Source organism: Macaca mulatta, chromosome 3, assembly GCF_049350105.2.
Source record: "Macaca mulatta isolate MMU2019108-1 chromosome 3, T2T-MMU8v2.0, whole genome shotgun sequence".
Lineage (NCBI taxonomy): Eukaryota > Metazoa > Chordata > Mammalia > Primates > Cercopithecidae > Macaca > Macaca mulatta.
The window spans coordinates 71,846,008-71,873,567 of NC_133408.1; the positions used below are offsets into that span (position 1 = coordinate 71,846,008).

The 27,560-nt window shown below is 42.1% G+C and overlaps 1 protein-coding gene and 2 pseudogenes across 1 annotated transcript in view; 1 reads left to right on the top strand and 2 right to left on the bottom strand.

Moving 5' to 3' along the window:
• Window positions 1–4,154: 4,154 nt before the first annotated feature.
• The window catches only part of SEPTIN14 (septin 14), a 53,680-nt gene continuing 30,274 nt past the window's right edge, over window positions 4,155–27,560 (bottom strand). The window contains exons 4-6 of the mRNA XM_015133443.3: window positions 20,172–20,340; window positions 18,330–18,462; window positions 4,155–6,646 (exon numbers count right to left, since the gene is read on the bottom strand). Of these exons, the coding sequence (XP_014988929.2) occupies window positions 6,467–6,646; window positions 18,330–18,462; window positions 20,172–20,340 (482 nt within the window). The 3' untranslated portion in view covers window positions 4,155–6,466. The remainder of the gene's footprint in view (window positions 6,647–18,329; window positions 18,463–20,171; window positions 20,341–27,560) is intronic.
• LOC114676895 (protein capicua homolog pseudogene) lies at window positions 8,610–11,136 on the top strand (annotated as a pseudogene).
• Window positions 20,531–27,323, bottom strand: LOC106997391 (borealin pseudogene; annotated as a pseudogene).

The following is a 27,560-nucleotide window of genomic DNA, read 5'->3' on the forward strand; positions in this document are numbered from 1 at the left end:
AAAAAACATTTCAGAACCAAGAAAATAAATGAATCAAAAGAAAAGGGAAGACCCTGGTGATTACTTTGATATTAGAAAAAATCAGCTGGGCGTGGTGGCTCATGCCTGTAATCCTAGCAATTTGGGAGGCTGAGGTGAGTGGATCACTTTAGGTCAGGAGTTCGAGACCAGCCTGGCCAACATGGTGAAACTCTGTATCTACTAAGAGTACAAAAATTAGGCTGGGTGCGGCAGCTCATGCCTGTAATCCCAGCACTTTGGGAGGCCAAGGGGGGCGGATCATCTGAGGTGAGGAGTCCAAGACCAGCCTGGCCAACATGGCACCACCGCACTCCAGCGTGGGCAACAGAGTGAGACTCTGCCTCAATAATAATAATAATAATAAAACCAATTGCAGATAGACCATAGACCTAAATGTGAAAAGGTAAAAACAATAAATCTTTTAGAATTGCTCTGTTCATGTATGGCTATTGAGCACTTGAGATGTGCTATTAAGTGTAAAATTTGCACTGAATTTTAAGCACTTAGTAGGAAAAAATCCTAAAAATAATCTCAATTTTAACATTAAAATTTTGAAATAATAATTTGGTTATACTGAGTTAAACATTACTAAAATTAGTTTTATCTGATTATTTTTGTTCTCTTAATGTGGATACTAGACAATTTTAAATTGTATATGTGGCTTCCTGTTTTTATTGGACAGCACTAATCTAGAAGGTAAGAGAGACATATACCTTCAGGACATCAAATTAGGAAAAGATCTGTTAAATTGTATTTCAAAAGCATGAATCAGGGCAGGCGCGGTAGCTCACACCTGTAATCCCAGCACTTTGAGAGACCGAGGTGGGCAGATCACCTGAGGTCGGGAGTTCAAGATCAGCCTGATGAACACAGTGAAACCCCCTCTCTACTAAAAATACAAAATTAGCAGGGTGTGGAGGCGCATGCCTGTAATCCCAGCTACTCAGAAGGCTGAGGCAGGAGAATCGCTCGAACCCAGGAGACAGAGGTTGCAGTGAGCCGAGATCATGCCATTGCACTCCAGCCTGGGCAACAAGAGTGAAACTCCATCTCAAAAAAAAAAAAAAATGCATGAATCATAAAGGAAAAGACTAATAGATTAATATTTGACCACACTGAAATTTTGCTGTCAAAAAGACATAATTGAAAGACTAAAAAGCCACAGAGAGGAAAATACATTTGTAGCGCCTACAAGTCTCAAAGGACTTATGTCAATAATATATAAACTCCAGCCAATCGATAAAGAAAAGGCAACCCAGTAGAAACATAGGAAAACATTTGGAACAGATGCTTCACAAAAGAGAATTGTTAAATGACCAGTAAACATGAAAAAGTGTTCAGCCTCATTAATAAATCAGAAAATGCACATTAAAACCATAATGAGATACCACTACAAACCCACCAGAATTACTACAATTAAAAGAGTCGACAAGATTGTAGAGCAACAAGAATATATATTTATTCTTGTTTTTAGATGTCTCTCTCTCTAAATATAAATGTGCAGCCAGAGACATCTAAAAACAATGGGCATGACAGTATTATTTGTAATAGCCCAGGTTGAAACAACCCAATGTCCATTTGCAGTTGAAGGACTAAATAAACTGTAGTGTATCACAGAAGGGCACAGCACATAGTAATGAAAAAAAAGAAACCACAGCTATATATAGCAGTGTAAATGAATCTCATAAGCATAATGTTGAGCAAAAGAAGCCCAACACAAAAGCATGCAAACTGCATAATTCCATTTATATAAGGTAAAAACAAAAACAAACCCAGCTAAGGTGATCTACAGTGTTAGAAGTTAGGATGGGGGTTCCCTTGAGGAGGAAAGAGAAGACAATGTTGTCCGGGCACGGTGGCTCACGCCTGTAATCCCAGCACTTTGGGAGGCCAAGATGGGTGGATCACAAGGTCAGGAGATTGAGACCAGCCTGAAACCCGTCTCTACTAAAAATACAAAAAATTAGCCGGGCGTGGTGGCAGGCGCCTGTAGTCCCAGCTACTCGGGAGGCTGACACAGGAGAATGGCTTGAACCAAGGAGGCGGAGCTTGCAGTGAGCCAAGGTCATGCCACTGCACTCCAGCCTGGGTGACAAGTAAGATTCCGTCTCAAAAAAAAAAAAAAAAAAAAAAAAGAAGACAATGTTTGGGAAGGGGTATGAGGTATTCTGGGGTGCTGTTAATGTTCTATTTCTTGACTTGTGTGTTACAAATGTGTATTTTGGGCTGGGTGTGGTGGCTCACACCTGTAACCCCAGCATTTTGGGAGGCCAAGGCAGGTGGATCACCTGAGGTTAGGAGTTCAAAACCAGCCTGGCCAACATGGTGAAACCCCATCTCTACTAAAAATACAAAAAATTAGCTGGGCATGGTGGCGGTGCCTGTAATCCCAGCTACTCGAGCAGCTGAGGCAGGAAAATCACTTGAACCCAGGGGGCAGAGGTTGCAGTGAGCTGAGATCACAGGACTGCACCCTAGCCTGGGCAACAAAAGCGAAACTCTGTCTCAAAAAAAAAAAAAAGTGTATTTTATGATGAATTTGTATGATCCATGTATTTTTGAGGACAGCACCTTTTTGTGATACACAATAAAAAGGTTTTTATTTTGTATTATTTCAAAATATTTTTAAAATTTAATATCTAAATATGCTATTTTAGATATTCAAAATTTCTGATGATGGCTTCACTTTTCCATCGTAACATCTTTGCGATTAAATCAATTAATGTGATTAAATCAATCAATTTTTGTAGTTGGGTCGGTTCTGTGATTGAGTCTTTTTGTGCCCCAATAGTCTTTAAGAGTGCCAATATGTATATATACATGTAATTTTTAAAAATAATTGTATAATTTCAACTTTTATTTTAGATTCAGAGAGTCCATGTGCAGGTTTGTTACATGAGTATATCGCGTGATGCTGAGGTTTAGGGTATGAATGATCCCATCTTCCAGATAGTGAGCATAGTACCCAATAGGTGGCTTTTCTGCCCTTGCCTTCCCCCTCTCTTCCCTCTACCCCCTCTAGTAGCACCCTGTGTCTGCTGTCCCCATCTTTATGTCCATATGTACCCAAAGTATGTCCATATGTCCCACTTGTAAGTAAGAACATGCAGCATTTGGTTTTCTGTTTCTACGTTAATTTTCTTAGGATGATGGCCTCTAGCTGTGTCCATGTTGCTGCAGAAGACATGATCTCATTCTTTTTTATGGCTGTGTAGTATTTTGCAGTGTAAATGTACCACATTTTCTTTATCCAGTCCACCACTGATGGGCATCTAAGTTGACTCCATGTCTTTACTGGTGTGAATAGCGCTGCGATAAACATACAAGTGAATGTGCCTTTTTTGGTAGAATGATTTATTTTCTTTTGGGTATATACCAAGTAATGAGATTGCTGGGTAAATGGTAGTCCTGGGCAGATTGCTTGAGGCCAGGAGTTTGTGACCAGCCTGGGCAACATAGCAAAACACCGTCTCTACTAAAAATACAAAGAAATTAGCTGTGCATGGTGGCACATGCCTGTAGCCCCAGCTACTTGGGAGGCTGAGATAGGAGAATCACTTGAACCCAAGAGACGGAGGTTTCAGTGAGCTGAGATCACACCACTGCACTCCAGCCTGGGTGACAAAGCAGGACTCTGCCTCAAAAAACAACAACAAAAAAAGACAATGTGAGAATCTTGAAAGCTCAGAGAGAAGAGCAACTCTCACAGACAAGGGATCCAGATAACATTAGCAGCTGATTTCTCAGCAGAAAACTTGGAAGGCCAGTAGGCAGTGGATTATATATTTAAAATAATGAAGAAATCTGTCAATTGAGAAATCTGTAGCTGGAAAACTTGTCCTTCAAAAATGAGGGAGAAATTAAGACATTTCCAGCTTTTTTTTTAAAGCTGAAAAAATCCATTTATCTCTAAATTTGCGATATAAGAAGTGTTAAAAGTCCTTCAGGTTGAAATAAATAAACTCTAGGCATTAATGCTATAAGTAAATAAGCAAGCTATATGAATATATAAAGTTCTCTGGTAAAGGTAAATACATAAACAAACATAAAAACAGTATTATTGTAATTTTGGTTCGTAACTCCACTTTTTATTTTCTATAAGATTTAAAAGAAAAATGCATAAAATGTAATTATAAATCTGTTAGGTGGTGTACAATGAATAAAGATATAATTTGTTACATCAATAACCTAAAAAGAGTAGAGCTATATAGCAGTAGAATTTTGGTTTGTGATTGAAGTTAAGTTGAAATAAATTCAAATTAGAATGTTATAACTCTAGGATGTTATATGTAATTTTCATAGTAACCAAAAATGAAATATACATAGAATATACACAAAAGGAAATGAGAATAGAAACAAAACTTGTCACTACAAAAAAAATCAACTAAAGATAAAAGAAGTAAATAATTGAGAAAATGACTGGCAAAAATCAGTAACTCTGACTTATTAAAATTTTCCATGCTACATAAATCTGGAAATTCTATTTCACATAAAACTGGAGCTGAAAGAGACAAATATTTACTTACAAAGTTAAAAGTTATATGGAAAACAAACACTTTTTTAGAAAAAATTATGAAAACAGTAAAAATATGCCTTATACTATCATATAATATCATATTTTATAGCTCTTGGAAAATAGAAAATAAAATGTCTGTTAGCATGAATCCTTCTGTGCCCTCAAAAATCCTATGGATTATACCATTATTACCTAAAAAGTCTATTCTCAAATGCAGCAGAGTGATAATTTTTATAAGGTAGATATTATTTTTAAATATGAATAATATTGTTGATTTCAGTTTTAATAACATTGGGTTAAGATGAAAGAATGAGAAGATAAAGGTCCCTCAGCAATGTAACTCACAAACATGTTCAGAAGCAGTAAGAAGTTACATTAATTATCTTTTGAAAGTCAATAATCTACATCTTTAATGTATGCATATAGCATAGCTAATGTACTATTGCTGGGTCCATTTATTCAACAAATAATCGCCGCTATGTGTCAGATATTGTTCTAGGCCTAGGAAAGAATACATAAGTGAACAAAGCAAAGATTCTGGTTCTTGTAGAGTTTCCATTAAAAGACCATTTAGTAAAAGTTTTCTTCCCCCAAATTATAAAATCTGTAAGATGATTTAACAACATGTATAGAAGTCATTGTGGGCTGGGCATGGTGGCTCATACCAGGTGTGGTGACTCATAGCGCTCTGTCATTCAGGCTGGAGTGCAGTGGCACAATCTCTGCTCACTGCAACCTCTGCCTCCCGGGTACAAGCGATTCTCCTGCCTCAGCTTTCCGAGTAGCAGGGACTGCAGATGCACAACACCACACCTGGCTAACTTTAGTAGAAATGGGGTTTCGCCATGTTGGCTGGGCTGGTCTTAAACTCCTGACCTCAAGTGATCTGCCCACCTCCACCTCCCAAAGCGCTGGGATTACAGGTGTGAGCCACCTCACCCGGCCGTATTTTCTACAACTTTGATAACTTTAGCATATACTCCAAATCTGTAAGACATAATATTATCATTCAGATGCAACTCATGGCTTCTCACTGTACTCTGACTTTCTCTAGCTTTTGAATTCTTTATTCTAATATCAGTTTTAAGTTTGACACAAAAGCATGGGAGTTCTCATCAAAATCCAACCGTTTATCATAAAAACTATCAAATTATTAATAGAATTTAAAATGGAAAATAGGCCTATTAATTAGATTTGTATAACTTAATATTTTATGCCTGTGAGTCCCCAACAAAGCCTCCAGCTTCTATTTGGATATAAAATGTAAGTCACTACTGGATCCACAAGCAGGACTATGGTAAAGAAATTTCTCCATCTAACCAGCTCCTTTTACACAATGTTACATGTTTCTTTTGTTTTTTCATTTTGGCAAAAATTGATTGACTATCATCTTCGTGTTAGTCTGCGTCCTAAGTGCCGAGATACAGAATCTAAAAAGATGGACACAGGACCTGCCTTCTGGGAGTTCACACCTTTTTTTTTTTTTTTTTTTTTGAGGCGGAGTTTTGCTCTTGTCACCCAGGCTAGAGTCCAATGGTGAGTTCTTGGCTCACTGCAACCTCTACCTCCGGGGTTCAAGTGATTCTCCTGCCTCAGCCTCCCAAGTAGCTGGGATTACAGGTACCAGTCACCACGCCCAGATAATTTTTGTATTTTTAGTAGAGACAGGGTTTCATCATTTTGGTCAGGCTGGTCTTGAACTCCTGACCTCGGGTGGTCCGCCCGCGTCAGCCTCCTAAAGTGCTGAGATTATAGGCATGAGCCACCACGCCCTGCTAGGAGTTCACATTTAGTTGGGGAAAATATACAATAAGCAAGCCAATTTTTAAAATGAGAATTTCAATCAGAGTTAAATGCCACAAAGACAATCTCACAGAAAGTTGGGATGTAGAATGATAGGGCTCTCAGACAGAATAGTAAGAGAAACTATTATTTCTTACGATGTTTGTCTTTCTTTGTATCGGTACTCAGCTGAGTCTGCAGTGCTTCAGAGGCAGCTTTCATTTTATAAAAATCTATGATTTCTCCTTCCAGTTGTTTTTTCTCTTCCTCGAGCTTCCTTATCTCCTCCTGTTGAATCATTTTAAGATGCTCGAACTTGTCCTGCAGCTGTGAAACCAATGTGCAGTTGTGACACCAAAGCACAGTGTGGCTGAACAACCAGAAGAACATGCTTTTTTCTGATCAAACAAACCCAAATCATCAGAGGAGAGCATGATCTTACTAACAATCTCAAAAACTCAGGAGTAAACACTTAAATATGGAATTTTTCTTTTCTTTCTTTTTTCCTTTTTTGAGATGGAGTCTCACTCTGTTGCCCAGGCTGGAGTACAGTGGCACAATCTTGGCTCACTGCAACCTCCATTTCCTGGTTCCAATGATTCTCCTGCCTCAGCCTCGCGAGAAGCTGGGACTACAGGCACGCACCACCATGCCTGGCTAATTTTTGTACTTTTAGTAGAGACGAGGTTTCACCATGTTGGCCAGGCTGGTCTTGAGCTCCTGACCGCAGGTGATCCTCCTGCTTTGGCCTCCCAAATACTTTCTTTCTTTCTTTCTTTTTTTTAATATAGAGACAAGGTCTCACTATGTTGCCCAGGCTGGTCTCAAACTCCTAAGCTCAAGTGATCCTCCCACCTCAGCTTCCCAAAGTGCTGGGACTGACTGAATGCAGTGGCTTATGCTTGTAATCTCAGCACTTTGGGAGGCCAAGGCAGAAGGATCGCTTGAGCCCAGGAGTTCAAGACCAGACTGGGCAATATAACACAATAGTAAACTTCAACAGGAAAGAGCATCTGTAAAATTGAATATAGATCTTCTGAAATTATCCAGCCAGAGGACGAAGAATAAAATAATAAAAAAGAGAAAAGAAGACCAGGCGTGGTGGCTCACGCCTGTAATCCCAGCACTTTGGTAGGCCAAGGCAGGCAGATCACAAGGTCAGGAGTTCAAGACCAGCCTGGCCAACATAGTGAAACCCCATCTCTACTAAAAATACAAAAAGTAGCTGGGTGTGGTGGCACACACCTGTAGTCCCAGCTACTTGGGAGGCTGAGGCAGGAGAATCACTTGAACCCAGGAGGCAGAGGTTGCAGTGAGCCAAGACTATACCAATACACTCCAGCCTGGGCAGCAGAGAGAGACTCCATCTCAAAAAAGAGACAGAGAGAGAGAGAGAGAGAGAGAGAAAAGAAAGCCAATGAGACACGATTAGGCAAACCACTGTCAGGTTATGGGAGTTTGACAAAGAAAGTAGAGAAAGGAAAAGAAAGCTTATTTAAAGAAAGAATGGCTAAAAACTGCCTAAATCATGGGAAAGATTTAGACAACCAAATACATGAAGCCTAAAGATTCCTAAAGAGGTTCAAACCAAATAGATACTCACAAAGTCACAATATAATCAAATAGTCAAAAGTCAAAGATTTTTTAAAATGTTGAAGAGGCAAGAGAAAAGTGGCATGACACAGACAAGAGAATCTTCATTAGACTATCAGCAGATTTCTCACAAGAAACTTTGCAGGTCAAGAGAGAATCAAATAATACATTCAAAGTGCTGAAAGAAAAAAACTGCCAGCAACTAATACTATGTCTGACAAAGCTATCCTTCAGAAAGAAAGAAGAAATAACATGTTCCCTAGACAAACAAAGCTGAGGGAATTCAGGACCACTAGGTCTACCTTAAAAAAATGCTTAAGGGAGTTTTTCAAGTAAAAATCAAAGAATGAAGTTGTACGCAGTGGTTCATGCCTGTAATCCCATTTTGGGAGGCCGAGGTGGGTGGATCACCTGAGGTCAGGAGGTCAAGACCAGCCTGGCCAACATGGCAAAACCCCATCACTACTAAAAATACAAAAAATTAGCCAGGTGTGGTGGCGGCCACTGAGATTGTGCCACTGCACTCCAGCCTGGGTGACAGGAGCCAAACTGCATCTCAAAAAAAAAAAAAAAAAAAAAAAACTTGAGGCCTGGCCTGCTACTCTCCTCCCACCCCCCCTCTCTGGGCCCAAGCCACCTTGGCTGAGGAGGGGGCTGAGGAGGTGTGAGCCCCTGCCAGGAACCCCCTGCCCAGACCATGCACTCAGCCCACAGGCCCCTGATGCTTGCATCCAGCGAGGCGTCCCGTGGCCTTGGCTCATTTGTGTAGAGGAACGTGGAACCTCACTCTGTGGCTGTGTTCCCCTGGCACTCTGTCCCCTTCCTGACCCCTCCCTGCAGTCACATGAGGCCCAGCAACCTGCCAGCCACTCAGTGGCCTCCAACCAGACAAAAGAACCTGCCGAGTTGGCAGCTGTTGCTCATGAGCATCCACCAGGTGGGACAGAGAGTGCTGACCCTGGGCGGCCCCCTGGAGCCACCTGCCCTGAAAGCCCAGGGCTTGGACCGCCATACACTTCGTGGGTGGTGGAACCTGGAAAGGGCCCACCTCCCACCACAGACGAGGAGCCCTGGGCCCCTCAGGGGAGCCCCTGCTAGACAGTGAGACAGAGACTGACCATGATGATGCTTTCCTCTCTGTCATGTTTTCTGACACCCAGTTGCCTCTAGCACCCAGAGGTGTCAGGCCCAGTCCCTCAGTGCCCTGCCCGAGGAACAGGACTCATCTGAGAAGGATGGATGCAGCCCCAACAAATGGGACAAGGACCACATCCAGTGGCCCATAAGTGGCAGTCATGATCTTCAGCAAGTGGCACCAGGCCCTGGTGGGGCCCACCAGTGTCACCCCAACCAGGACAACTGGACCATCAGCCAGATCCTGGGGTGAGTGGTGGAACACCCTGGGGCCCAATGAGATGCAGAAGTACCATGACCTGACCTCCCAGGTGAAGGTGGCCCACTTGCAACAAGGACCGAACGAAGTCCAGCTCGGAGGCCAAGCCCACAAGCCAGGGGCTAGCAGGAGGGTACAAGGGCTTGCAGGAGCGGAGCATGTCAGAGACGGGCATTGCCACTGCCCCTGGGGTGTCCTCTGGCAGTTGTATCCCAGACACTCCTGAGCTGGGATACCAAGGAGCAGCTTCTGTGGGGCAGAACAGCTGCACACAGGGAACCTGGCTCAGCCGGGCCCCAAGCCTTCTCCCACAGTGGGGTACGCAGCCTGGACGGCGGGGAAGTGACCATCAGGCACTACAGGAACTGATGCAGGTGGTGTCTGGCGCTGCATCGGACTCTGGCCCAAAGCCTTCTACCCAGTATGGAGCTCTAGGCCCCTTGGCAGCCCCTGGTGAGGGAGGTGCCTTGGTGGCCAGTGGGCAGCCCCGCTGCTGCCCACCTGAGCTTCTCATTCCCAGCATGTGGCCAGTGAGGACACAGCAAGTGATGAGGAGCACATGGTCATCCGTGAGGAGGAAGGGGTGATGATGTCATTGCTGACGATGGCTTCAGCACCACTGACATTGATCTCAAGTACAAGGAGCAGGTGACTGACAGTGAGAGTGCATACAGCTCTGGGGAGGACCCAGAGAGCAACAAGGGCTTTGGTGGGAAGGTGTTTGCACCTGTCATCTGTTCCTCCTTTATCCCCTGCCACCCCTTGCTGGACCCTGAGCCCCCAGGGTCCCCCGATCCACCTGCATCCTTGGCAAAGGCTATGGTCCCACCCTGTCCTCCTCCTCCATGTACTCGGATGCTTCCTCAACTCGGCAGCCACCTCCTTCTCACTGGGCCCAGGAACGTTCAAGGCCCAGGAGTATGGTCAGGGCAGCAGAAAGGGCCCCCTACGGCCCTCACCCCTTGGGTAGAGAAACCGTACAGGTAGAGAAACCGAGGACTGGCTCAGGGAGCCGGAGTCTGAGAAGGTGCGGTCCTCCACACTGCGGGCGCTGGACCAGTGCGGGCCCTGGTCATGCAGCTCTTCCAGGACCACAGCTTCTTCCCATCCCCCAGGCCACAGCCACCCTCCAGGCCTGCTATGCATACATCTTCCCCTCCAAGGTTTGTGTGCAGAACATCCTGCCCACGCGGCCCCAGCAGCTTCAGGCTACACCTGCCCCAGCACCAGCCTCTGGGACCCAGGCAGTGGCTCCTAGCAGCCCCGCACCCACCACCAGCATCCGTTTCACCTGCAGTTGAAGATCCGTGAGGTGCCCAGAAGATCATGCAGTGGCCACTCCCACGGAGAAGCCCCCAGGGCTGAGGCTTCCCCCCCTGGACCGCCCCCGACTGGCACCATAGCTGCCTCTACCCAGACTCCCAGCCCCACAGGGGTCCTGACCCCACCTCACCCGGCTTGAATTCTGGCTCCGCCCAGGCCGCCCCACCACTGCTTCTGCCCCAGACAGCCTGGATAGCCTGGCTGAAAGGGGACTCCCCAGCTCTGCCCCCCACCACGGGGTCCCTCACACAGCTACCACAGGTAGGTGGGGGACCCCGGAGAAGATCCCAGGACTCATAGTACCCTCTGAGGACACAGACAGTATGTGGGGATAGCATAGGATGGTTATCTCCTCCCGGGTAAAGCCATTTCATCCTTTCCAGTTTAGGACGGAATGAAGCCTGCTCCTTTTTTATATATCCCCTACCCCTGCAGCTCCCTCCTGGTGCCGGAGGCAGCTGGGGGCTGCAGGGGCAGTCTTCCTTCTCCGAGCCCCTGTACATAACCTAGAGTGTGTGACCTTCAGAGCTTTTCACTTAATGCAACATAGCTCCTGCCAGGGCTGCAAGCTGGAGTGTGGTGCAGGCCTTAGGCCACAGAAAGTACCTGTGGAATAGGGGTAGTTCATGCACCCCTTTTTTCCCCAGAGGGGCTGGACTCAGGTTAGTTTGGGGGTGGGGGCTCCTGCACTTTGCCACAGGCACCAGGAGGGTTTTCTCCCCACCCCTTCCTGCCCTTCCAACTTGAGTTGTACTTTCTAAGAAGGTGATTCCCCCTGCCCTTGCCCCCTTCCCCAGAACAGAACATGCTGATCATGTGCAGTATTTATTACTGTGCCGAGAAGCCACGATGACCAAGATTAAAGCTGTTTAACACCAAATAATAATAATAATAAAATCAAAACTTGACTTCACACTGGTTTGGCCTGATCTGTTGGGGCCTGGTGCAGAAACTCACCCCAAAACAATTACCACCCACAGTTTTTATATAATGGTGGCCACAATTCCAAAATTCCATACTTTTGTAATTGATACACAAAATATAAAGAAAAAATTAGAGGCCAGGACCAGAGGCTCATGCCTGTAATCCCAGCACTTTGGGAGGCCTGGGCGGTGGATCACCTGAGGTCAGAAGTTGAAGACTAGCGTGGCCAACATGGTGAAATCCCGTCTCTACTAAAAATACAAAAAGTAGCCGGGAATGATGTCGGGTGCCTGTAATCCCAGCATTTCAGGAGGCTGAGGCAGGAGAATACTTTGAACTGGGGAGGTGGAGGTTGCAGGGAGCTGAGACTTCGCCACTGCACTCCAGCCTGGGCAATAGAACAAGACTCGATCTCAAAAAATAAAAAAAATTAGCCGGGCGTGGCGGTGCATGCCTGTAATCTCAGCTCTTTGGGAGGCTGAAGCAGGAGAATTGCTTGAACCAGGGAAGTGGGGGCTGCAGTGAGCCGAGATTGCACCATTGCATGCCAGTCTGGGCAACAAGAGCAAAACTCCATCTCAAAAAAAAAAAAAAAATCAAAGCCTACCACTACAAAAACACCAACAAATCACAAAGGAAGACAGAAAGAGAGAAACAAAGGAACCACAAAACAGTCAGAAAACAATTAATAAAATGATAATAGTAAGTCCTTACCTATAAAAATTACTTTAAAAGTAAATAGATTAAACCCACTAATCACAAGACACAAAGTAGCAGAATGAATAAAAAAACAATTCTCAATAATATGTGGCTTACAAGAGACTCACTTTTGCCTTAAAGACACACTTAGACTAAAAGTGAACGAATAGAAAAAGATGGCTGGGTGTGGTGGCTCCTGCCTGTAATCCCAGCACTTTGGGAGGCCAAGGCAAATGGATCACTTGAGGTCAGGAGTTCAAGACCAGTCTGGCCAACACAGTGAAACCTCATCTCTACTAAAAATACAAAAAAAAAAAAAAAAAAAAAAAATTAGCCATGCATGGTGGTGGGCACATTTAATCTCAGCTACTCAGGAGGCTGAGGCAGGAGAATCTCTTGAGTCAGGAGTTCAAGACCAGTCTGGCCAACACAGTGAAACCTCATCTCTACTAAAAATACAAAAAAAAAAAAAAAAAATTAGCCATGCATGGTGGTGGGCACGTTTAATCCTAGCTATTCAGGAGGCTGAGGCAGGAGAATCTCTTGAATCCAGGAGGTGGAGGCTGCAATGAGCCAAGATCGCGCCACTGTACTCCAGCCTAGGTGATAGAGCGAGACTCTGTCTCAAAAAAAAAAAAAGAAAAAAAAGAAAAAGATATTCCACCCAAATTATAGGCAAAAGAGGACAGGGCAGGTATACTCATTGCAGACAATTAGACTTTTGGTCAAATTTTGTCATAAGAGACAAGATCACTATATAATAATAGATCAATTTATAAAGAGGTGTAACAATCGTCAAATACATGACAACATTGGAGCACCTAATATATAAAGCAAATATTAACAGAAATGAAGGAAGAAACTTACAGCAATATAAGAACAGTAGGGGACTACTGTATCCCACTTTCAGCACCAGAGAGTCCATCTAAACAGAAAGTAAGTAGGGAAACAGTAGATGTGAGTAACTATAGACCCAATAGACTGAAGAGGCATAGATAGATTATTTCACCAAACAGTAGAAGAATACATTCTTCTCAAGGGCACAGGAACATTCTCCAACATAGATCATATATTGGGCCACAAAACGACTCTTAATAAATTTTAAAAGTTTGAAATCATATTATGTATCTTTTTATCACAATAGTATAATATTAGAAATCAATAACAGAAAGATTTTATTATTGAAGCACTATTCATAATAGCCAAAATTTGGAAGCAACCTAACTGTCCGCCAACAGATGACTGGATGAAAACAAATGTCACATATACACAGTGGACTACCATTCAGCCATAAAAAAGAATGAGATCCTGTCACTTGCAACAACATGGATGGAACTGGAGGACCTTACGTTAAGAGAAATCAGCCAGGCACAGAACGATAAACTTCACATGTTCTCACTTACTTGTGGGAGCTAAAAATTAAAATAATTGAACTCATTCGGGTGCAGTAGCTCACGCCTGTAATCCCAGCATTTCAGGAGGCTGAGGCAGATGGATTACCTGAGGTCAGGAGTTCGATACCAGCCTGGCCAACATTGTAAAACTCCATCTCTACTAAAAATACAAAAATTAGCTGCGTGTGGTGGCGCATGCCTGTGATCCCAACCACTTGGGAAGTTGAGGCAGGAGAATCACTTGAACCCGGGAGGCAGATGTTGCAGTGAGCTGAGATCCCACAGCCGCACACCAGCCTGGGTGACAGAGCAAGACTTCATCTCAAAAAAAAAAATTAAACTCATGGAGATAGAGAATGAAATGATGATTACCAGAGGCTGGGAAGGGTGGTAGGGGTGGGGAGAAGTGAGGACATTTATTGGTATAAAAATATAGTTAGAAAGAATAAATAAGACCCAGTACTTGATAGTACAACAGGGTGACCATATGCAATAATAATTAATTGTACCTTTTAAAATGACTGAGTATCATTGGATTTCTTGTAACACAAAGGACAAATGCTTGAAGTGATAGGTATCCCATTTACCCTGATATGATTATTACACATTGTATGTGTGTATCAAAATATCTAATGTACCCCATAAATATGTATACCTACTATGTACCCACAGAAATTAAAAATTAAAAAATATACATATCTTGACACAAATGAAGATAAAAAGCAACATATCAACAGTTACGGGATACAGCAAAAGCAGTTTTAAGAGTGAAGTTTATTGCAATAAATGCCTATATTAAGAAAAAAGAAATAGATCAAATAATGTAATTTCACACCTCAAGAGAAAAAGAAAAACAAACCAAATGCAAAGTCAGTAAAAGCAAGAAAACAGTAAAGATCACAGCAGAAATAAATAAGATATAGACTAGAGAAACAATAGAAAAAAATCAATGAACTAAGTCTGTTTTTTTAAAAGATAAATAAATGAACAACCCTTAGAAAAACTAAGAAAAAAAGAGAGAAAACTCAAACAAATAAAATCAGAAATGAAAGGTGACACATTACCACTGATACCAAAGAAACACAAATGATCATGAGACTACTATGAAAAATTATAAGCCAATAAAATTTGATAACCTAAAAAAGAAATTGGATAACCTTGGTTATAGGAATAAATTCCTATAACCACACAATCTACAAAGATTGGATCATGAAGAAACTGAAAATCTGAAAAGACTACTAATAGGTAAGGAGATTTAATCAGTAACAAAAAATGCTACCAAAGAAAAGGCAGTACTAGGTGACTTTACTGGGGAAGGCTACAGAACATTTAAAATGGAAATAATAGGCCAGGTGCAGTGGCTCATGCCTGTAATCCCAGCAGTTTAGGAGGCTGAGGCGGGCAGATCACTTGAGCTCAGGAGTTCGAGACCAGCCTGGGCAACATAGTGAGACCCCATCTCTACTAAAAGTACAAAAAAATAGCCAGGCATGGTGCTACATACCTGCAGTCCTAGCTATTGGAGAAGCTGAGGTGGGAGGATCACTTGAGCCTGGGAGGTGGAAGTTGCAATGAGCTGAGGTCGCGCCACTTCACTCTAGCCTTGGTGACACAGCAAGATCTTGTCTTAAATAGATAAATAAAATGGAAATAATACAAAAAAGTCTTCCCAAAAGAATGGAAGAGGAGAGTATGCTTCTTTTTTTTTTTTTTTTTTGAGACAGAGTCTCGCTCTGTCTCCAAGGCTGGAGTGCAGTGCAGTGGTGTGATCTTGGCTCACTACAACCTTCACCTCCTAGGTTCAAGCAATTCTCCTGCCTCAGCCTCCTGAGTAGCTAGGATTACAGGCACACACCACCACGCCTGGCTAATTTTTGTATTTTCAGTAGAGACAGGGTTTCACCACATTGTCCAGGCTGGTCTTGAACTCCTGACCTGAGGTGATCTGCCTGCCTCGGCCTCCCAAAGTGCTGGGATTACAGGCATGAGCCACCTCGCCCGGCCAGGAGAATACACTTCTAAATGCATTTGAAGAAGACATTATTACTCTGATACTAGAGTCAGAAGAGGACACTATGAGGAAAAAAAAAAAATTACAGGCCAATATTTGTGATGAGCCAACTAGCAAATCCTCAACAAAATACTAGCAAACTGAATTAGATCACACATTAAATACCAGATGGCCAAGTGGAATTTATTCTTAGAATGCAAGGATGATTCAAATACACAAATCAATAAATGTGACCACATGCAGAAAAACAAAATTAGATCTTATCTCAAACCATATGCAAATCTCAACTCAAAATGGATGAAAGACTTAACTGCTGTAAGGTCTAAAGCTGTACAACTACTTTAAATAATTAGGGATAAGTTCCTTAACTTGGGTCTGAATAATGATTTTTGGGATACAAACTCCAAAGCATAGACAACATAGGCAAAAATGGACAAATAAAATTATTTCAAACTAAAAAGCTCCTGCACAGCCAAAAAAACAATCGACAGAGTAAAGACTCAAACTATGAAATGTGAGAAAATATTTGCAAACTGTACATCTGATAAGGGGTTATCAGATATACAATAACCCCCAAATATACAATAGCCCCAAATATACAATAACTCAAACAATTCAATAGTATGAAAACAACCTCATTCCAAAAATGGGCAATGAACCTGAATTATTTTTTTTTTTTGAGATGGAGTCTCACTCTGTTGCCCAGGCTAGAATGCAGTGATGTGATCTGGGCTCACTGTAACCTCCATCTCCTGGGTTCAAGTGATTCTCCTGCCTCAGCCTCCTGATTAGCTGGGACTACAGGCGTATGCCACCACATCTGGCTAATTTTTGTATTTTTAATAGAGACAGGGTTTCACCATGTTGGTTAGGCTGGTCTTGAACTCCTGACCTCAAATGATCCACCCACCTCCACCTCCCAAAGCGCTGGGATTACAAGCATAAGCCACTGCGCTTGGCTGAACCTGAACATTTTTTAAAGGAAGACATAAAAGGCATATAGGGATACAAAAAAATACTCAATCTCATTAATCATCAGAGAAATGCCAATTTAAACCACAATTAGATGGCACTTCATATCTGTTAGATAAACAGAAAGATAAGTGTTTACAAGAATGATTTTATAGAAAGAAAGATGTTTACAAGAATTTTATAAAACGCTGATAAAAAAGTAAATCAGTACAATTATTAGGAAAAATATGGGTATTCATTAAACAATTGAAAATAGAATAATCTCATGGTTCAGCAACCCCACTAATAGTCACATACTCAAAGGAAATAAAATCAGTGTGTCAAAGAGATATCTACACTTTCATGTTTATTGCAGCATTAATTGACAATAATCAAGATATGTAATCAACCCTAAGAGAACACATAGTTGAGATATGGAAAATAAACTAATCTCCAGAAAGAAAGAAAAAAGAAGCAGACGTACAGGAATAAGGTTCATAACTAAGGGCAGTGAAGTGGGAGAGAAAGAGAAAATTTAAATGGTTGCTTTTGGCTTCTGGTCACTTCCTAGTTTCAGTTTAAGTCTTCATGAGATCCAGCTATGTCTCTTGTCTTTGGATGCCATGACATACCCTTGTATACATCCAAACTTTTTCCTTTATGCCTAAGCTAATGGGTTTTTTTGCTTTGTTTTGTTTTGTTTTGTTTTGTTTTGTTTTGTTTGAGACAGAGTCTCACTCTATCGCCCAGGCTGGAGTGCAGCAGCGTGATCTCAGCTCACTGCAACCTCCGCCTACTGGGTTCAAGCGATTCTCCTGCCTCAGCCTCCCGAGTAGCTGGAATTACAGGCATGCACCACCATGCCTGGCTAATTTTTATATTTTTAGTTGAGACGGGGTTTCACTGCATTGGCCAGGCTGGTCTCGAACTGCTGACCTTACGGGATGCGCCCACCTTCATCTCCCAAAGTGCTGGGATTATAGGTGTGAGCCACCACACCCGGCGGAATTTTTATTACTTACAATTCAACTGTCTTTGAGTGAGACATCTGGCCTATAGCACCTAATTACCATTTTGCTCTTATGAAAAAGGAAGTTTATGTTCCAATTTACCTAATTAAACTAAATGTTCTTAAACTAAAGCCACCTACACTTGAGAGAAAGAAATTATGGTTTCAAAAATATGCCTTTACCAAAAACATATTTGTGGCAAATAATTAAAACTATATTAATAGCCTTTTTTCCATTTTATTAGAAATGGCATGGAATAACATAAATAAATAATTTACATAATTTACCAACTTAAAATTTTCTCATTAATCAAGGCCAGCACTAGTCAACATTTGCTTATTTATAAAAGTGAAGACAATTTTCTAGTGTATTAATAGCATTAGACAGTATAAGACTCTTCTTAGAGTAAATAGCTTGGGTTTGTCACAAATTAAACTTTATGCATGAAAATTTAAATTATAAACAAAATAAATAATTTTTATAAAATTATCTTAAGGGTTATTTAAATAGAAAATTATCTAAATTTTATAGAAAAAAAAACTACAGACTATAATTTCGTAAAGGCCATATTCAAATCTACATGGTAAAAAGCTACTTTTTGAAAAATAGCAAGTATCCTCCAAAAACATCAACTAAACTCCTGAGATTAAAACCTCCAAATTAATAGGGCACCTAAAAATTAATGCAAATTATATCAAATGTCAGTACTGACCTCTTTTTCGGCTTCTTTAAATGTTGCTTCTTTCTCCTTGACTCGCTGCATAAATCTCTGTTTCAACTCTTCTTCTTCCCTCTGACATTGATCATAGAACTCTTGTCTTTTGGCTTCAAAGATTTCTTGAAAACTAAAGAGAAATGTTTTCTTAGTCTTATATTAAAATGAGGTAGGAGAATCGCTTGAACCCAGGAGGCAGAGGTTGCAGTGAATCAAAATCGTGCCACTGCACTCCAGCCAGGGAGACAGAGTAAGACTCCATCATTAAAAAAAAAATAAAAAATAAAAAATGCTAGTATAAACATGTAAAAAATATATATTGTATGTTACATCCTATATAAGGAAATTTACCAACATTCTCTCACGTTTAGCAGCACAAAATGGAAATTTCCATATCATAAGATGTAAAAACCAAGGCACAATACTTAAGATCAGAGTATATAGAGAGTACATGTAAAGAATACTAGAAATTTCCACTTATATAAGTAAATTCTTATCCCCACCACTTTCCAGCATATCATACTTCTTCACATCTTTTGACAACAAAATTCAGGGGAACCTCTAATGTATGAGACGATTTTCAAAAATCCTCTAAAACAAAACAAAAAGTCTTTCAAAATATCATTATCATTCATTTAAGATAGTTAAATTTTGGGTGTCTACAAAGACCAATGAATGATATAACTGGATTATATATATCACAGTGCCATACTTTTGCAGCACAAGTCCTATTCTTCCTTTTTTTTTTTTTTTTTTTTTTTGAGACAGAGTCTTGCTTTATCGCCCAGGCTGGAGTGCAGTGGCACGCTCTCAGTTCACTGCAACCTCCGCTGCCCAGGTTCAAGCGATTCTCCTGCCTCAGGCTCCCAAGTAGCTGGGATTATGGGTACCCACCAACACACCTGGCTAATTTTTTTTGTATTTTTAGTAGGGACGGGGATTTACCATGTTGGCCAGGCTGATCTTAAACTCCTTGACGTCAGGTAATCCGCCTGTCTCGGTTTCCCAAAGTGCGGGAATTACAGGCGGGAGCCACCACACCCGGCTCTGTTCTTCTTCAAGTTAGAGCAATACACCTGCTCTCAAACTTTTCTCATTTAACTTCCAGGACACTGCACTACTGCTTTTCAGCTGGTTCCTCCATGAAACTCTTCTTGATATCTTTTGTCAAACTTTGCTAATATTTTTCCATTTTTTTCTATTCCTTTTTTTTTTTTTTTTTTTTTTTTTTAGATGGAGTCTTGCTCAGTTGGCCAGGCTGGAGTGCAGTGAGGTGATCTCGACTCACTGCAACCTCTGCCTCCAGGGTTCAAGCAGTTCTCCTGCCTCAGCTTCCCAAGTAGCTGGGATACAGGCGTGCGCCACTACGCCCGGATACGTTTTGTATTTTTCGTAGAGATGTGGTTTCACCATGTTGGCCAGGCTGCTCTCAAATTCCTGCTCAGATGATCCACCCACCTCAGCCTCCCAAAGTGCTGGGATTACAGGCGTGAGCCACCACGCCTGGCCTATCCTTTCTTTCATATAATATAGATACGTTTCATATAAATACAAAAAATACAACAAAATACTGGGTTTTTTCTTCAATACACATTTCAGCATATACACATACTGAATACACATATTTCAACATAAAAATGAGATCTCACAGTATATTGTTCCTACTAACTATATCTTCATCAAAAGATGATAAAAAACACCTAACATTCAGGATGTTTTCTTTAGGATGGTTCAAGATGGGAGAAGTATAATTATTCTTATACCCAAATTATTGTACTTTGTGTTTGTAGGGGACTCCTACATTATCCATTTGGTTGTGCTAGCAATATTTTTACTCACCTAACTGGCTGGTTGTCTGGGCCCACATCTGTAAAGCCCATTTTCTCCAGTTTTTGGTACCTATAACACTCATAGTGCTGAGTGTGGGTTTTTTCTTTTAGATTTTCCATATTGGTACAAAGAAGCATATCTCGGAGCTTCACGAAGTCACAGTGATTTTCATTTTCCACTAGTAAAAAAAAAAAAATGAATCAACAACATTCAGCATCAATCCCTGACAATCAGTAAATGTTCATGAATGAATACATGAATACAAAACACATTTAAAATAACATACAACTGAACAATTTGATTAATAGCTATAATTCTTATAACCATGTAAGTGTAGTTGTACTATACATACCAGTCATAGGCAGAGATTATTTATAGGTTAGCAAATTTGCTTTAAATTTATTACCTGAAGAATAAGCAGGAAATAGTGAAATAATATTTTATATGCATATATGCTATAGGTTTTTATTAACAATTATGTTAGTTATAAACTACCTCTGGGTATTTTGGAGTGCTAACAGAATATGTAATATAACATCACTAGTGTAAATAATTTTATCAGAATAAATTCTGCTAGCAAAAAGGCCTTACAATTGTAAATACTTTTGTTATAAAATTACATTTGTATATCATATTTAGGAGACACTGTTAGTCAATATTCAAAACCAATCAACAGATTCACATAGCTGTTCTAATGATACATACAGACTGACAGTGAAGACATGGAAAGATATTCCATGCAATTAGAAACTAAAAGAGGGAGCACAGAGAGCAATACTCCTATCACAGAAGACAGACTTGAAGTCAAAAACTGTAAAATGATATAAAGAAGCTCATCATATCATGATGAAGAGGTCAGTTCATTTAAAAAATAACAATTGTAAATATATATGCACCCAATATCACAGCTTTTAAATATATAAGGCAAATATTAGTAGACCTGAGGGGGAGATAGACTGTATTACAATAATAGTAAGGGACTTACATACCCTACTTTCAGCAATGGACAGATTATCCAGACAGAATATCGGTAAGAAAATGTCAGATTTAAACTACAGTTTAGACCAAATAGGCCTAATGGACATATGTGGAATATTTCATCCAACAGCAAAGTAATACACATTTTTCTCAAACAAACACAAGACATTCTTCAGGATAGATTATATGTTAGGCCACAAAGTAAGTCTTAATATATTTTGAAAGATTGAAATAAAAATGTGAGTGCAGATGTCTTTTGACAGATCAATTTCATTCTACTAGGGTACATACCCAGAAGTGGTACTGCTGGATCATATGGTAATACTATTTTTAGATTTTGAGGAACCCTCATATTGTTTCCCAAAATGGCTGTACCAACTTAAATTCCCACCAATGATGTTTAAGAATTCCCTTTTCTCAGCTGGGCACGGTGGCTCGCGCCTGTAATGCCAGCACTTTGGGAGGCCGAGGTGGGCAGATCACGAGGTCAGGAGATCAAGACCATCCTGGCTAACATGGTGAAACCCCATCTCTACTAAAAATGCAAAAAGTTAGCTGGGCAGGGTGGCGAGAGCCTGTAGTCCCAGCTACTCGGGAGGCTGAGGCAGGAGAATGGCAGGAACCCGGGAGGCAGAGCTCTCAGTGAGCCGAGATCAGGCCACTGCACTCCGGCCTGGGCTACAGAGTGAGACTCCATCTCAAAAAAAAAAAAAAGAATTCCCTTTTCTCTTGGGAACATATATACACTGTTGGTGGGAATATAAATTAGTTCAGCCATTGTGAAAGTAGTTTGATAATTTCTTTTTTTCTTTTTTATTTTTATTTTTATTTTTATTTTTGAGACAGAGTTTTGCTCCTCACCCAGGCTGGAGGGCAGCAGTGCGATCTTGGCTCACTGCAACCTCCACCTCCTGGGTTCAAGTGATTCTCTGGCCTCAGCCTCTCTAGTAGCTGGGATTACAGACATCCACCACCACGCCGAGCTAATTTTTGTATTTTTAGTAGAGACGAGTTTCACCATGTTGACCAGGATGGTTTCGAACTCCTGACCTCAGGTGATCCGCCCTCCTCAGCCTCCCAAAGTGCTGGGATTACAGGCATGAGCCACCGTACCCGGCCTGACAATTTCTTAAAGAAGTTAAAACAGAACTACCATTTGACCCAGCAATCCCATTACCAGGTTTGTACCCAAAGGAAAATATATTGTTCTATCATAAAGACCCAGGCACGTGTATGTTCATCGCAGCACTATTCACAATAACAAAGACACAGAATCAATCTAAATGCCCATCAGTGGTAGACTGGATAGGAAAAAATGTACATATACACCATGGAATACTGCACAGCCTTAAAAAAAAAAGAACAAGATTGGGTCCTTTGCAGAAACATGAATGGAGCTGAAGCCATTATCCTAAGTGATGTAAGGCAGGAACAGAAAACCAAATACCACACACTCTCATTTGTAAGTAGGAGATAAATATTGAGAACACATGGACACAAAGAGGGAACAACAGACGCTGGGACCTCCTTGAGGGTGGAGGATGGGAGGAGAGCGAGGACAGAAAAGCTACTATGGTTACTTTTTTTCTTTTTTCTTTTTTTCTTTCTTTTTTTTTTTTTTTTTTTTTTTGTTAGTATATGCGCTGCTGAAAAAAGCGAGTACTTTTTTTTTTTTTTTTTTTTGAGATGGAGTCTTGCTCTGCTGTCGAGGCTGGAGTGCAATGGCGCGATCTCGGCTCACTGCAACCTCCGCCTCCTGGGTTCAAGTGATTTCCTGCTTCAGCCTCTCAACTAGCTGGGATTACAGGAGCGTGCCACCAAAGCCGGCACATTTTTTTTTTTTTTTTTTTTTTTGAGACAGAGTCTCGCTCTGTCACCCAGGCTGGAGTGCAGTGGCCGGATCTCAGCTCACTACAAGCTCTGCCTCCCAGGTTTACGCCATTCTCCTGCCTCAGCCTCCCAAATAGCTGGGACTACAGGCGCCCGCCACCTCGCCCGGCTAGTTTTTTGTATTTTTAGTAGAGACGGGATTTCACCGTGTTAGCCAGGCTGGTCTCGATCTCCTGACCTCGTGATCCGCCCGTCTCGGCCTCCCAAAGTGCTGGGATTACAGGCTTGAGCCACCGTGCCCGGCCATTTTTGTTATTTTTTAGTAGAGATGGGGTTTCGCCATGTTGGTCGGGCTAGTCTTGAACTCCTGACCTCAGGTGATCCACTCGCCTCAGCCTGCCAAAGTACTGGAATTACAGACTCGAGCCACTGTGTCCGGCCAGTACTATGCTTACTATCTGCGTGATGAAATAATCTGTACACCAAACTCCCATGACATGCAATTTACCTACATAACAAATTTGCACACATACCCCTGAACCTAGAATAAAAATTTTTTAAAAAAAGAATTCTCTCTTCTCCATATGCTTGCCAGCACTGGTGATGGTTTGTCTTTTTGATGATAGTCATTCTAACAGGCATGAGGTGATACTTTATCACGTGTTTAATTCGCGTTTTCCTGATGATTAGAGATGCTCTTTTTTTTTCATGTTTCTTTTGGCCATTTGTATTTCTTCTTTTGAGAAGAGCCTGTTCAGATCCTTTGCCCATTTTCCCTTGTGTTATTTATTTTCTTGCTATTGATTTGTTAGAGTAATAGCAACAATATTATATATTTGGGACATTAGCCGCTTATCAGATGTATAAGTTGAAAATATTTTTTCCAATCTCCAGGTTGTATCTTCCTGCTATTGTTTCTTTTGGTTTTGTTGCTGGCGTTTTTGAAGTTTTTTGTTTTTTGAGGCGGAGTCTTACTCTGTCACCCAGGCTGGAGTTCAATGGCGTGATCTTGGCTCACTGCAACCTCCGCCTCCCGGGTTCAAGCGATTCTCCTGCCTCAGCCTCCCTCCTGAGTAGCTGGGATTACTGGCACCCACCACCATGCCCAGCTAATTTTTGTATTTTTAGTAGAGACGGGGTTTCACCATGTTGGTCAGGCTGGTCTGAAACTCTTGACCTCAGGTGATTCACCCGTCTCAGCCTCCCAAAGTGCTGGGATTACAAGTGTGAGTCACTGCACCTGAGCAGCTTTTGTTGTAAATCCACTCTCCTGTGGCAGAAGTGCACAGGCCAGGGATCATGAAGACCCTCGAGTCAAACCTGGGTATCAGGCTTCGAGTTGGTTTTACTATGGACACATTCAATCAGCCCAAAGCTGTGGTAACAGTGATAGCACAGCTTGACTTTTCCCTTCCGCCTTTTCCTTGTACAGACTGAGTTCTCTTCTTGGATGGAAGACACCTTTTGACTCTTGCAGTTTGAAGATTCTTATGTTTATTTTCTTCTTCTTCCTCTTCCACTATCATTACATCTATCATTGTATCACCTTTCGTGTTTTAGCAGATTTCAGGGGCGTTTGAATAGCTTCCGTGGTTAGTTTGTTTATTTCAGTGATATCCAGGTCAGCTGTTGCTGCCTCTTCCAAGCCCTGTTTGTTTCCTCCAAGGGAGAAGTAGTCGAGCCATTCATCTTTGCGCAATGCCTTGGGGAACCGCAGGATCTGGATGTTGTAGAGTTTATCCACCTCCTTGAAGAGGTTCTGCCTGTCTGATTCAATTGGCTTGATTCGTATTTCCACTTCACGGTCGAAGTCTTTAAGAAAGGAGGCGAGCTTCCACCTCCCTAAGGAGTTGTTCTTGGCCACACAACTGCTGCCCTCCTAGGAGTCATGGTGTTCGGTGGAGGCTGCAGGGAGTGACGGAGATGGGGCAGGAAGGCAAACTCTCCTCCAATTTTAAATCAAGTTTTACAGTTCTTTGTTTTTTTCCTTTTCTTTTTTTTTTTTGAGACGGAGTCTTGCTCTGTTGCCCAGGCTGGAGTGCAGTGGTATGATCTCGGCTCACTGCAACCTCCGCCTCCCAGCTTCAAGTGATTCTCCTGCCTCAGCGTCCCAGGTAGCTGGGACTACAGGCACGCACCACCACGCCTGGCTAACTTTTCTATTTTTTTAGTAGAGAAGGGGTTTCGCCATGTTGTCTAGGCTGGTCTTGAACTCCTGACTTCAGGTGATCTGCCCACCTCAGCCTCCTAATGTGCTGGGATTACAGGTGTGAGCCACTGCACCCAGCATTTTTTTTTTTTTTTTTTTTTTGAGACGGAGTCTCTCTCTGTCGCCCAGCCTGGAGTGCAGTGGTGTGATCTCGGCTGAGCAACATCCGCCTACCAGGTTCAAGTGATTCTGCTGCCTCACCCTCCTGAGTAGCTGGGATTACAGGCGCCCACCACCACACATGGCTAAGTTTTTGTATTTTTAGTAGAGATGGAGTTTTGCCACGTGGGCCAGGCTGGTCTCAAGCTCCTGGCCTCAAGGGATCCACCCCCCTCAGCCTCCCAAAGTGCTGGGATTACAGGCATGAGCCACCACGCCTGGCCAAGTTTTACAGTTCTTAGTGTGCAGATATTTTACTTCCTTGGTTAGATTTATTCCTAAGCATTTTATATTTCAGCCTTATTCACAATAGCCAAGATATGGCAGCAATCTAATCTAAATGCCCACCAACAAGGTATACAATAAAATACTAAAGATTTTTAAAATATTTTTAAAAACTCACGATTTTAAAAAGAATGAAATCCTGTCATGTGTAAAACATGAATGAAACTGTAGGACATTATGCTAAGAGAAATAAACCAGGCACAGAAGGACAAATATTGTGTAGTCTCACTTTATGTGGTAACTATAAATATCAATCTCACAGAAATAGAGAGTAGACAGGTGGTGAGTGGAGGAAAGTTGGGAGGCTGAGGGATGGGGAAATGAAAAATATTGATCAAACGGTACAAAGTTGTAGTTAGACTGGAGGAATAAGCTTCAGTGATCTATGGCACTGCATGGTGACTACAGTTAATAATAAGCTATGTATATTTCAAAATTGCTAAAATGGGGAGTGGGGTGGAGCAAGGTAGCTGAATAGAACCCCTCATCAATCGTCCCCCTACATAAACACCAAATTGAACAATTATCCATTCAAGAAAGCACCTTCATAAGAATGAAAAATCAGGTGAGCAATCTCAGTACCTGGTTTTAATATTATATCAAGAAAAGAGGCACTGAAGATTGCAGTAAAGAGAGTCTTGCATAGCCTATACCATCTGACATTCATCCCCCAGCAGCACCATACTGAACTGAGAATCTGTGTGCTTTGGGGAGGGAGAGTGAAGTGATTATGGGACTTTGCATTGGAACTCAGTGACTGCCCTATCACAGTGGAACACAACACAGGGCAGAATTCTGCTAGTGCCCACAAAGGGAGCTCTTTTTTTTTTTTTTTTTTTTTCTTTTTTTAGATGAAGTCTTGCTCTTTCAACCAGGCTGGAGTGCAGTGGCGCGATCTTGGCTCACTGCACCCTCCACTTCCCAGATTCAAGTGATTCTCCTGACTCAGTCTCCCGAGTAGCTGGGACTACAGCTGCACAACACCATGCTCAGCTAATTTTTGTATTTTTAGTTGAGACAGGGTTTCACCACATTGGTCAGGCTGGTCTTGAACTTCTGACCTCAGGTGATCCATTCACCTCGGCCTCCCAAAGTGCTGGGACTACAGGTGTGAGCCACCACTCCCGGCCAAAGGGAGCATTTAACCTAGCTCCCACTAAAGAGGAATCTCCCATGCCAGAGACAGATAGGAACTTCAGTTCCAGCTGCCTCCACCACTAGTTAATTAAAGTGCCCTGAGGTCCTGAATAAATTTGAAAGGCAGTCAGGCCACAAGGTCTGCAGTCCTTAGGCAAATCCAGGTACTGAACTTGCTCAGAGCCAGTGGAATGGGAATGCGCGTGACCCAGCGAGACACCAGTTTTGGTAGCCAAGAAGTGCTTGTATCACACCTCCCCCAACACCAGGCAGTGCAGCTCAAAGAGAGACTCCTTCCACTTGTGGGAAAGAGAAGGAAGATTAGAAGAGAACTGTGTCTTACCACTTGAGTAGCAGCTCAGCCACAGGAAAACACACCACTAAACTGATTCCTGAAACCCCCAATTCCAGGCCCTACTTCCTGGACATTTCTAGACCCACTCTGGGACAGAAGGGAACTTGCTGCACTGAAGAGATGGACCCAGCCTGGCAGGACTCACCACCTGCTGATTAAAGAGCCCTTGGGCCTTAAACATCAGTAGTAGCAAGGCAGTAGTTGCCATGGGCCTTGGACAGGACCCAGTAATTTGCTGGCTTCATATGTGACCCAGCACAGTACCAGCTGTGGTGGCCACAGAAGTGACTATGTCACCCTTCCCTCAACTCCAAGCAATCTAGCATAGAGAGACTCCTTCAGTTTGGGAGAAAGTGAGAAAAGAGTTTGAGAGATTCTGCCTAATAATCCAGGGAATTCTCCCGGATATTATCCAAGACCACTGTGGCAGTATGAGTCTGCTAGA